Here is a 13,438-nt window from a genome sequence, read left to right as displayed (position 1 = left end):
AAGTACGGCCTTGATCAGTTTTCAACCAGAATTGCATCCTACCCACTCTACAGAGGCACTGACAACAGGTACCAGCCTGGAGGCTGTAATCCTGTTAATGGCTTTCATAGCCATCACATGTAAGACTTTGGACCAGAGGCTCCAGTCTGAGCATAATACTAGATGTGTATATGCCCTCTTACTTAGCACAAAAGTGACAGGCTCAAAGTAGAATTAATATTTTCAGCAAAGGAGATGTAGAATCACTCAAAAAAAAACCCTCATAAAGGGACTGCTGCAGGGGAAAATCAGTCAACCTGGATGAACTAGGCTCTTTACCACCCTCAATAACTTGACATGTGTTTCTTCACTGTGTCTAACTGAAAAACAAAGTTTATACGCATGTATATATTACCTATAAATGGCAAATAAGCTAGTGTAAATCACTTCAAGGAAATCAGTTACTGTGTACTGTGACTTTTACCAGCTGAGGATTTGACTGTACCTCTATCTGCCTACTAAAACATCGACACAACAAAACAATAAAACCTCCCTTTTCTTATCTTGCATTGTTCATATTTTATGTTTATGTTGTGCAACAGGTTAATTTCATGTATGCTGTTTAGAACATTAGGCAGTCATATGCTTGTATATATGCTTGTTCAATTTCTAGTGAAAGCTTTAGTGAAAATGTGCGCTGCTGCATTGTTCTTTGTGTCGGCTATGTTCCTTTTTTAGAATTCATCAGCATTCCACTAATATTACAAATAATCTTTTTTTTTTTTTTTCTTTTTCTTTTTTCTTTTTTCGTTATATAAAAGGGAAGGGTAATACTTTCACCTCCCACTGTGGCCCAGTGTCAAAAGGCAGAATATTTTCAAGGACCTCCAGAGTTCCAATATCTGCATTTGACCTGTGTTAAGTATTCTCATTACAGTTGCTTCAAATGAATACAAAAGCTTTGTTTAATCCTAACACAGGGGAAATGAAATACACTAGGCATGAGATGAAAGACCCAGTACCTGTGCGCTGTTTGAATGCACTGTGTGTTCTTAACATGGGCCATAAAAGAAGGCCATTTTAATATATCAAACTGTAGAACACTCAGAATAGCATAGTAGAAAAATAAATGTTATAAACTTGATGAGACAAAAGAAGGAAAACAGAAACATATTTTCTTCTACTGGATTTTTGATCGGTAATCCTTTCCAAATACACTGTTTTCTTATGCTAAAATTATCAATTACCTTAATTCATCCAAGAAAGATTTACTTACAGTCCAAATCTAGCAGGGAATTTTCTATTCCGTTCAAGATGTAAGTAACAGAAGGAGACCATTTAAACTAGTACTGTCTATACTATTGTCTATAGGGCACAGAATTTATAGAACTATTTGCAAATCTAACACTTGCATTCAACATAAACACTAACTCATATGTAAGATAAAATATACAAAAACATGTACCTGAATATTGCAGACTTAAAAATCTGCTCAGGATGGTGAAAAAGTACATACCTGCTCACTGAAATCTGTTTGGGTTTTTTTGTTTGTTTTTGCTATTCCTTTTTAGTTATATGGTAACTTTATTCATAGGTAAAGAGAATCTTAAACCTCTGTCAAATCTATTGGAGTGCTAACAAACTGAATTCCATGATTTTAACACAATCTACTTATGTTCTACTTAAGATAGGGAATGCATTAATTTTACTTAAACTAATGTTCTGTGTACTCCAAATGTTATGTGCATACCTGTACAATGCAACACAGTGCTCTTTCACAGACCCACAATGCTGTTCTAAATGACTGCACTGAAGATGTAATTACTCCAGAAACAGCTAGTCAGCTTTTGGATCTGGAGTTAACTAGTTTTTAACTAACTTGAGACTCTGCAGTCTTCTGTAGGTAAAGCAGAAAGACACAGGGTAGTAAGAATGGTTTTTACAGGAGTGTCAAGGGAGACACGGTGCAGGGAATCCAGAGGCTCCTAGATGACTGCTCTATTTTTACAAAGTTCTAGTTCAGGTTAATTTACATCTTTTTACATCAGAACACTTCATATATCTGGCAAAAAGGATTTAAATTTAGATATTTAAAGTTGGCATCAAGATGCCCAGTGCTGAAATAAGCAAGGAACCCATTCATAACATATGTCAGATAAAATACCGCAAATCTTTCTTCCATCACTTCTGCACTGAGAGCTACCAAGACACATATTGTCATCAACCTGACTGGCAGGTTCCTCACAGAAAGAAAGTAAGCTGTAGCACTCTTCATTGGTTTTGAAACAACCATGGAACCACAACCACTTATACTGAATGCTTACTAAAAAAAAGGAGAAAGGTACACAGGAGTACTTTTAAAGTTTGTCTTATCTTTGTTTGGGAATTTACTGGAGAAAGAGGATGAAAAAAAAAAAAAAAAGATGACAGAAAATACAGTGGGAGCAGAGTAATAAAATAATTTAGAATGGAAAATGGAATTAATTTACAATATCATCATCTGAAAAAAGAAAAAGAATGTATAAAATGAATTTCTGAAGTAAAAGGTACATTTTATGGTCTTTGAGCTATTAATAAATCCTGCAGTTACATGAAATATGACATTCCTGTGTAATTCTTTCCTCAATTCTTAAAAAAAAAATAAATTGTTCTCACTATTTCATCAAAACTTTTTAAAGCTGCCTTCACCATTTCAGTTCACTTACAAATACAGACAATCTAAAACACTGAGGTGGTAACTAAACATTATGTGCTGAATATGTTAAAGTATTTCCTCATGCATTTTTCTTTTTATAGAAGTCAGATAGCTTCAGATAGGTCTGGCAAATATGTCCCAGATCTCATCAAATCATAATGAGAACTGAACTCATTTTTGACATTCACTGATGATTATCAAGAACTGTATTTCAAAAGCAGCAAATGGCCTCTGAGTTTTTCTGTGACTAAGATCATGTGCTCTTATCTCAGAGACAATACTAAATTACTAATACTTTGTCATGGAATGTACATTTGATCAGGAACAGCCAAAAAAAACACCTATTACACCAATTAACAAAACTGAAAAATGTTACTGGCCTAGCTGTACTCATTCTTGCCAGGCTTTAGCAAGATGAAAGAATAATCAAATGCAGCAGTTAAACAAGCTCAAATGCCTGAAATCTTAATACATTACAGCATGTTTCTTCCTCATACAGTTAAGAATGACAAAAGTAGATATTGTGAGGTATAAAAAATGTAGTGTTATCCATCTGAGCTAATCTAGTGGAGTCTGCCGGACAGACAGATGTGCAATGCACCACTTCAAATGCACCAACAGTGTACTACAGGAATGATTCTGCACAGAAAGCTCATGGGGAGTGGAAAAAGTAGGTAGAGGCTGGACTCAGATTTGAACTAAATCTAGTGAGAGCTCTATCCAAACAGCACAACTCAACCTCTATTGAATCCAGTGTGTACACAAAGTAAATTAATAAAATTTAGCAGGCACACTCACTGTTATATCATTATACAATAATTATTTGGAATATTTCCATCTATCAATAATGCCATCTGTCCCACCCAATACAAATGGACTACAACCCATCTGGCTTATTTTTTCTATTGATTACTCTGCTGAATGAGTTAGCAAAACTGCTTTTAAAATTATCATATTACATGACACTGTCATTAAAAGATGTGAAATAAAGAAAAACAGAAGATGAGACTTAATTGGGAGTCTGTCAGCTCTTCTTCCAGAAAGTTTTAGCAATGCTAAAAGCTTGTTTTTTCTTTCTTATCTTTTTTTTTTTTTTTTTTTTTTCCCAAGAGGGGGGCTACTTAAAATGCTAACTACTGGATTAGGCAGAAACTGTTCCTCCACACTACCACACAACTGCTACAATTTCTGACTATGTTTATTAACAAATCCTCATGAAAGTATCAAAAAAGTGTAAAAATGTCCCAAAGTATGCTGGTGAGAGCTTACTTTTTATTAGGACTCCTAAGGAGACTGTGGAAGGAGAGTAGCTTAAAATGGAATGTTGTAGGCTGCTGATAACTGAGACTTGTATTTGTTAATTCCAATTATTTTTCCTAGGTTTTGGCATTGATTATTTGTTTGTATAATTGTCTTTTTTCTGTTTTTATGGAGCTGTTTTATCTTTTGATTTTAACTACTGCTTCCCTTAGCTTTAATTTCTACAACAAATACTATTTAATAACAATGCAAACTTTCCTGTCAATCTGAATTTCAGACGGGATGGAATTGTTTTCTTCAGAATGTCTGGTATGATGCTATTTTTTTGTTCTAGGAGAAATATAATATTGATAATACACCAATGCTAATAGTTGCTGCTAAGCAGCATTGTGTAGGGCCAAGGCTATTCTCAGTGAAGGGCCTGAGGAGCTGGGACATAATTAGGACAGCTGACATAAAGTGGCCAAAGGGATATCCTATACCATGTGACTGAAGCAGTTTTGAAAAGGATGGAAGTTCATCTCGATCTTTTCTACTGCTCAGGGGCTGACTGAGCATTGGTTGTGGGGATGGTGAGCAATTACTTGTGCATCACAAGTATATTTATATATAGTCATAACTACTATCCTTCTCCTTTTCTCTGTTTTAGTAGGTAGTTTTATCTCAGCCCATGAGTTCTACTTCATGGGTTTTTTCTCTTGATTCTGTCCCTCCTCTATCCCACTGGGAAGGGGGAGGAATGAGAGATGGACTGTGTGGTGCTTAGCCATCTGCCAGGTTAAGCCACAAAACCATCCACAGAACTTAAATTCTTACCTAGACTCCCTTAATCTAGTTTCAGTTTCTACAATTCCCTGCTAGTTTTAACAAGTGAAACTTCTCTTGTGTCTGCTTAAAATGTTGATCCAAAGATTTTTTGCCAGCCCAGTCATTTAATATTTCTTTGGTGCAAGTCCTTACTGGGGCTGCTTTTTTATTCTTCCATTGCCACTCATGTTTTCTTTCTCCACAGTGGATTCTTATTACAACCTTCCACCTCTCATCCCAATCAGACTTCTTTTTCTCTGCCCCTGAATAGTGAGTTATGATATTCACTGCTTTGTTTTCACTAACAGAATCTTTTTTCCATGGATGACAGAAGAGCATTTTCAATTGAGACATCATCTGTTCCTATTAAGCAATCTGTAGGTTGTTATTGATTCACACTTTGACCACTGCTTTGAATAAAGTTCAAGAATAATAAAATACTGTTATGTTTGGATGGCTTAATTTACTTGCAGAAAACAGACTATTATTTCATTTCTATGGCTCTATGTCACTGTATCTCCTAAAACTCTCTGTAGTACTACTGGCATAAAATAGATGATTTCACAAACAAAAACTAAGATAAATAAGGAATGTGCTACTGATATTTTTAAACATAGATGCCTTCAGAGTAAAGCTGCTGTTTTCTGGCTTCCAGAAAGACAGTATGTTACAAGCTCCTTCAAATAAAACACTAAGAGGTATGAAAAGTACATTTCCTATTTTTATTGATTCTATGGAGGCAAGGAGAAGTGTAATTTAATTTACATATAAAATAAATTTAACAGTAAGCTCTGCCATTTTTCCCTGTTCTCAGAGCAGAATCAGTTGAAAAGATCGTTTCTCTTAATAACATGCCAGCTAGTACTCCTGCAAAACAAAAGCTCATTGATGAATATCTATTTAAATTAAATTAACAATTGCATGGTCAATTATATTTTCTGGAAAGGACAGATCCCTCTGGTTCTTTGTGATAGAAGTGTTTGAAACATCTTTTTCTATGCTTTGCTGTTTACATAAGCCATTACTAATCATAGAAGTATTCATAGCCTGAGGAAAAATGCAACCATTCTGAATCTCCTTTTAATAAAATGACAGGGAAACTGGAATATCCAGCTACTAGTCCATCTTGTTTCCACTGATATTTTGAATTTTTCCAATTTTATGTACATATTAGTTCACCTCCTAATGTTTTTGTACACTTTATACACTTCTAAGATGTTTTATCTTAAGCATTCCCAAAGCCTTCTAGGTGGCTAACTCTTCATAGGAGTGTACATAGGCACCAATGCAATTTTTAAGCTATGACTTGAGCAATCAGAAAGTGACATGAGTCAGATACTGTTAATAACTCAAAAGCAAGCAATCTCATAATGAGTTTCTCAAGTACCTAAGAAGAACCTGCCTAGTTATCTCATTAAGTGTAAGACCTGAAACACTATATAAAGACTGGCTGCCATGTACAATAATTACAATGTATTTAGAAGATTCTATATGGGAAAAGGAAAATTTTCAAAGATCAGCAAAACATTACCTATCTCCCCTCAAGTCTGTGTCTGTATATATTATAAATAAGGAAGTATGTGAAGCCAATGGAATGAAGTTCAACAAGACCAAATGCTGCATCCTGCACTTTGGCTACAACAACCCTGGGTGATGCTATGGGCTTAGTGCGGAGTGGCTGGAAGACTGGACCTAGGGGTATTGATTGATGCTTGGCTGAACATGAGCCAACAGTGTGCCCAGGTGGCCAAGAAGGCCAATGGCATCCTGGCTTGCATCAGAAACTGTTGCCAGCAGGAGCAGAGAGGTGAATGCCCTTCTGTACTCAGTGCTGGTGAAGCAGCATCTAGAATACTGTGTCCAGTTTTGGGCCAGCTAATGACAGCTAAAGATAGTATACTGATATTATTGAAAATGCACTGATGTCACACTTGCTGTTTCCATTTAAAGCAAGCATTGATCTGTAAAACCTGTAAACTTGGCAGACTCAACATCATCTTAAGAACTATGCTAATATCTCTATGGCAAGTCTGAGAACCTGGTATAAACATGACTAGCAAAAACAAAGGCCAAGGTTTTCAGTAAGACACAAGCTTTGGAATAATGTCCTTTACAGAAAAAACCTAAGACATTACTGAATTTCAAAAGACTAATATTCTGTGTGATGGTCTTACTTAGAAGAATGTATCTTTCTGAGTTCCTTAAGTGATTCCAAACCAAATCATAAAAAGTTATTACCATTTTTCATCAGCAGTCATAAAAGTAAAGTTATTTCTACACTCTGCAACTTAGCTACTTCTGAGAATTTTACAAGGACCTTAATAACTGACTCATTTCAAATATACTGTAAAATTCAAGGCATTCACCAAAAAAAGTAGAACATAAAAAACACCTGACAGCATGCCCTAGAGTAGAAATTGCAAGGTGTAAAACAAACAGTACATTTTACAGTGAAAACAGAAATGAAAAATCAGGTCCTAGCAGACCTGTAAGAGTGCTATGGAGAAGACTGGGAATCTTTCAAATTCAATACACTTAGTCTTGGAGGAGGATATCTTATTACAAAATCTATGTCAACTGTGTCAGCTTCCAAGCAAGTCTACCTCTTCCTTCAGAAAGACAAGTGCATATTGCAGACAGACTGAGCATGAATTAAAAAAGAAAGAAAACACTTGTGAAGCACTGCCTCTTCTTCCAGGGCAATATTAACTATTAACATATGCTATGCTTCCAAGCCACATACCTCCCAAGAAACAATAACAATTAAGTTATATCAAGTTGCATAGCAATTATGTAGTAACTAGTCTTGTTTACTCATTTATAGAGTACATAGCTACATTTTGTTTACAAGATTTGTGGGCATCATCCTTTTAATGCTTGCAGAGTGTTCTGTGGTTATTTAAGGAAAATGGTAAGTGGATAACAGAAATCATTATGATATCATTATAAATCACTGGGGAAATTGTTGTACGGTTAGAGATAATCTAAAGTCAACCAATAAACTAGCATACCTCATTCTGTCATAGAAGTTCAGCTGAATAAGAAATAATAAGCAGTGAAAAACTAAACTCAGTTGTCATGACAATATTGCTTGTAAGAAAGAATGGGGGGGAAAAAATCTCAACAGAGTAACTAATAAAAAGTTAAAGTAAAATGCCCTGTTCCTACTCTACAAAAATATATGGGCAGAGGTAATTCAAATAAGGTATTGTTCACATTTTGCTAGAGGAACTGACTGCTTTTTAAGAGTTTTTTTTTCCATATTGCTTGGGGAATTAAGACAAAGTTAGTGATGAATATAACTTTCTATTAAGCAATTTTCTTTCTCAATTGTGCACAACCACTCATGAGTCAGACATAACAGCTCAATCAAACCCTATTATATTAGTTTTACTTGAACCCCTCTGAAATACACTGAGAAAATTTTGATATTACTACAAGACATAAGGGGGGAAAAGACAACTCAAAACGAGGAACGTGGATATCATAGCTACCTTTTTACAACCTCTTACTTTCTTCCTCCAGATAGAATGAGCAACAGGAATGTGTTTGCTGTCCGTTACATAGCAGATCGCTGTGATCACATGGCATAGCATTGTCTTCTGGCTCATAGCCTGGAGGACTTTCTCTACATGGCTGAGAGCAACCGTGGCCTCAGACCACACACCACCGCTAACAAGCTGCATAGTACACGGTACTAGGCCAATCTGTCCAGCACAGTAGAGAATATCTCCAACCTAAAAGAATAAATAAATAAATAAAATTACAGGAGTACATAGGAAACAAAGGGAACAATTTTCAATTTTCCAAGTAATTTCAGCACTACTGTTCTTTGCCATTGTTTATCACTCACTAAAAATGTAGCAAACATCATTCTAAGGGTCATTTTTGATAGGGCTTTATATACTTCATATGAACACAGTACCATAATAAACTTTAAACTAACAGTTATTATATGGGTGCATGCACCATCTCAAAATAATATCTGATGTAACTGATTGTTACAGCTTGTGCTGATGCCCAGATATGATTCTTGCTTGTTTTCAGGTAAGCTTTCATTTCTTTTCAATGTTCCATTTGTTTCACTGTTGATTTTCAGAGTGAGAATGCACACCATCTTTCAGAGTATTACAAAAATCATCACAATCCTCTTGAAGGTAAAAGAAAATTGAAGATTGAAAATAAGATGCAAAAGAGTGCTATTTAAACAGGGATGGATATATCTTTTGAAAACTGAATTAAATGGGTGGTCAGATATGCCACAAACATATATTAAACCCTACTGCAATGGAGTTATCTTGAGCTGACTTTCCTAAATTTTCTCTCCAACACTGAACACCCGCTTTCTTGAAAGCAGGCAGCAAAGGAAATTTTTATTCTTATGACTCAGACATCTCAGAGATTTATTATAAAATCTTAATGTAAATATAAGAACTTTTCATCCTCTTATTCTATACTTCTCTTCAAGGTCTATATATGTCCTGATCAGAGAAGTAATGAATATTGTTCCAAATCAGAAGAAAACTAAGGACAGAAGTGGGAAATAAGGTAGGCGTAAGCCACTTTGAAGACTGCACAGGAAGCAATTTGCTCAAAGAGGAAAAATGGACTGAGTGAGGATTCTTCAGGAAAAATTTTCCAAAATTTACTGTAAAAACTGTAAAAATTCTTTACAATTAAGAATAATTAAAAAAGAAATCTGTGTCCTAAAAGACATGGCAATCAAACCATGTGACAGACCCATATGCAACTCCAAATCTGTCCTCATAACTGTCTGTGCCTCACAAAAGACTCACACATGTAACTATTGGAAGAGTATCTTATACAATTTGGCATACAAGTTCTATGATTAGCAGCTGAAGAGGGGGAGGAGGCACAGAAGAAACATATCAACTGACATCCATCAACAATTTAAATTGTTTAAAATATCTGAAATATTGTTTTGATAATGCTATATATAATCCTGAATTTTGAAAAAAAATATGCAAGTAATGTTTTACTTCATAGGAACAAATGGTCTTTTTTTTTTATCCTTTTCTTTCTTTCTTTCTTTCTTTCTTTTTTTTTTTTTTCCTAGTGCTATTTTAAAATATGTGCCATTGAACAAGGGAGTCCAGCCAGCTATCAAGTGGCACACTGACAAGATGAGAAAAAAATTCAGGAAGACATTCAGGATTCAGAGAGGCACAGGTTTGTTTTTAAATTAAGCCACTTATTTCCACCTCTGCTAAGTGAAATCCACGTGTTAGTCAAAAACTCTGATACAGGTAGTTAATAGTTTACAGAAAAAAAATCACACTGGCAATATTTCTTCCTCTTTCTGTTGGGCTCCTGCTTTTCCATGCATTACCCATTTTAATTATTAGGTAGACAGAAGAGCTGTTCACCCAGTTCACTTCCCCTTTCTTGAACAGATTGTTTGAGACATAATATGAATACTAATTAATGATAAAATATCTGTCAGTGTTTTGAAATACAGACTAAGATAGCACTTTCTTAAAGTATCCTGGATAGTTCTGATACAATTAGCTCCATTGATCATAAGCAGGGTCAAAAAATATCTCTGAAGGATTTGAGCAAAATTGGCACTGCTTTTGGCTCAGGTTCAATGAGAATTTTGCAGAGTTCATTTAAAAAAATAATTAAAAAAAAATCCCTCTGTTCCCAACATACTTGTTTGTATCTTAAGCTGTAATTAATAGAGAAACAGAGTTCTCAATGTGCTACTATGCTATGCAAGGGTGGATTCAAAGGGGAAATAGGGAAAAAGGGTCAAAAGAGGCCACAGGTTTTGAGCAACTGTACTTCAGGGGGACATGACTGAGAGTAAGGAGAGGGGGAGGGATGTTCTCCTCATTCCCAGTGACTTGGTCATGAAAAGAAAATACAAATAAACAATCAGCAGGGGCAAAGCAGCAAACCAGTAAAAACACTGTTTTAGCAGATTTCTAGAGGTTGTCCAGAATGTTTGAAGCATTATACAGAAAATTGTTAGCAGAGTAAAAGTATTTTAAACAGGGAAGACTTTATAATATCTTTTTCACAGTGCTGAACAACAGGAGATGTCACAATGTATGGTGCCAGTCCTTGTGTTGTGAAAGTGTTCAGCAAAATGCTGCTAGAATGCTGCAACAGTTTATCCTCTTGGAGCATCTTCAAAGATAAGATTTTTTCAGACTATAGATTCACAGTGTATCAACTCTAGAGGACTTCCATATTCAGTAAATTCAGCAGAGAAACAAAACTACAACATAATGGAAGTGTAGTCATACACTGATGATTTAATTTTTGCCATATCCCATACACATACTTCCAGTGCTAAAAAATCATTAAATATTAGGAAAAAATAGTAATAAAAATAACTTGTACTGCTGATATGCTCACTTATACCAATTCATTTCCAGAATAGCTTCAGAAGACCCAGGAGTTTATATACAGAGGCTCATGCAATTCTGATTTTTTAACCTTTCATTTTCATTTTACCACTGCAAGTTAAATGAAAGTTTAGTCTCTACAAACTAGCACAATAATTTGGCAGCTCATTGTTTCAGTTAGCACAACTGAAAGCACTCAAATGAACTCAACAGAATCACAAATTCAAAGCAAGAAATTTATACACACAGGAATGCTAAGCACTTATTTAAGCATTGCTGCTTTTCATTTTGTACTTATGCTGCAGAAAGTAGAATAGAAAGCTAGATCACAGCTAATATGGAGGAAAGTCACTATGGCAGCAAATAACTATTCCATTTTTTGAGCTGTCCTTCCTACATTCAGTTCTTATGAACTTAGAAATTCAAATTTTAGAAGCAAAATAAAGAAGTTGGAATGATGCTTGGTGCTGCTTCAAGTTGTTCTAGCACATAGAAAAATTTTTAACAATATTGTGAGACACAAAACATCTGTGTTATCAAGACAGCCCCTCCACAATACATGATTCAGGAAAAGACACAAGGAGAAAAATAGTCTTGATTGGACACAAGGACTAACCTAAAATGTTAATTAACCAGAGAATTCTATAATTCTGGCTACTTGCAAAGGAAAAACTAACAGGATACCTCTAGATCTGCACTGAGTTGGCTCATTTTGTTTGTTTTTGTTGATAAAGGCCAACAGCAACTACAGAAACTTTGTAATACTTTTCCTACTGGTATTATTAAAATGAGCTAGTGATTGACTGGCATAAATAATAATAATAAAAAAAAAGTGCAGAGATTTCTTAATAGAGACATTTCAATCATTCACCTATAGGTTTCTATGTCACTGGTAATATTTGCACGATATAAACCAGTACACTTTTCTTTGAAAGGATGAAGTCAATATGCAATTAACCAAACCTTTATTCTGAAGGCAGTATGGTGTCTGAGTGACTGCTGCCCTTTAACAGGCCAGGGTACTCAAAAGATTCAGTGACCCTCTGACCTAACAGTGAAATAACCTACCATTATGCTCAGTCAATGTAAATAAGCATAACTGACAATGTGCTAATAGGCTGCCTCTGGTCAGCCATGTGTACCTCTGACCTTAATGAAGACCTAAATCAATTAATACTCCAGGCAATAAAGACCTCTGGCTGATTAAGTTAGCTAGAAATCATCTTTTCTAACAGGATTAGAGCTATAAGGTGGTGAACTTTTTATTTAATATATGATAATCCTTTCTTCCTAGGGCCCTTTTATTTTAGCTAATGATGGTAAAATTGCTTTTTGCAATGTGAAATCTTTTATTCAACTACCCAATGTGAATAAAGTTTTAAAGGTACCATTTAGACAATGGTAACTGAAAGGCTCTAAGTTCATACTATGAACACAAATTACATCTGACTAACATGCTTCCAATACATCACAGTCTTCAATATGGTGCATGTGTTTTTTCTTAAACTATTTAATTTACAAGTGTGTAGGCTAAAAATTCAGTAAATATGTTGATCATACAGAGTTTAGCTTTATTCAGTGCAATATCAGCAGCTAAAAGATGAAGGATATACTCCCAAATGAAAAATTAAAAAATTGTTTTATTACCCTTAACTAAACAGAAATTGACTCGCATATGAATCCACTTAAGACTTAACTAAGAAGCTTGTGTATTGCCCTCAAATTTGGAGAACTTTCCTTTAATAAAGTTACTGCTTGTCTTAGGTTCAAAGGAGTGTAACCAATCAATGGTATCTGTTACTGCTTTCATACTGAAATATCTTTAACATTTATGCAGCTGTCAGAGATTTATAACTCAGTTATATGCTGTTAAATGCTGTAACATCAGCTAGCTGATTCTCAACCTAAGTTGGAGCTTTGTGTGTTTCAAAATCTATTTGATTACCTAATCTGCATGACTACAGAACACTCATATTCTAGTATTGTCCTTCACAATTTATATAATCAAATTGTGATACAATTTTTTCTCTTTCAACTTATATTTGTGAGTTTCTAGGCCACAAAAAAACATCCACTGAGTATTTTTGTACCAAGAACTGACCAAAATATTACATTTGTCTATACAATTGTGTTTTTTTAACTGTAATTTAGCAAATCTAACATACACTGACCCACAGTCAGACCTGACACTGAGCAAATTGTCTAGATGAACATCTAAAAAAATCCATGCATTTCTCAATTAGAAACTACAGCAAAGATAAGCACCATGTCCTGTAGTATGCAAAAAATAAATAGTTTAAAAGGACTACTAAATCAACAATCC

At 34.9% G+C, this 13,438-nt stretch overlaps 1 protein-coding gene across 20 annotated transcripts in view; it reads right to left on the bottom strand.

The window, feature by feature from the left end:
• Positions 1-13,438, bottom strand: part of DPH6 (diphthamine biosynthesis 6) — a 177,759-nt gene that overhangs the window by 46,158 nt on the left and 118,163 nt on the right. For 17 of the 20 annotated variants that reach the window (XR_014947187.1, XR_014947186.1, XM_085550401.1 and 14 more), the window contains one exon: positions 8,236-8,478. The exons of the other annotated variants lie outside the window; for them this stretch is intronic. Coding sequence is in view for 15 of the 17 variants with exons in the window: in XM_085550401.1 (XP_085406527.1) it covers positions 8,236-8,478 (243 nt within the window). In the remaining 2 variants the exon portion in view is untranslated. The remainder of the gene's footprint in view (positions 1-8,235; positions 8,479-13,438) is intronic. 20 annotated transcript variants of the gene reach the window in all.

The sequence above is a fragment of the Coturnix japonica genome, chromosome 5 (assembly GCF_054131305.1).
Source record: "Coturnix japonica strain WE chromosome 5, WE-NBRP24, whole genome shotgun sequence".
Lineage (NCBI taxonomy): Eukaryota > Metazoa > Chordata > Aves > Galliformes > Phasianidae > Coturnix > Coturnix japonica.
This window is presented reverse-complemented; position numbering and strand designations above follow the sequence as displayed.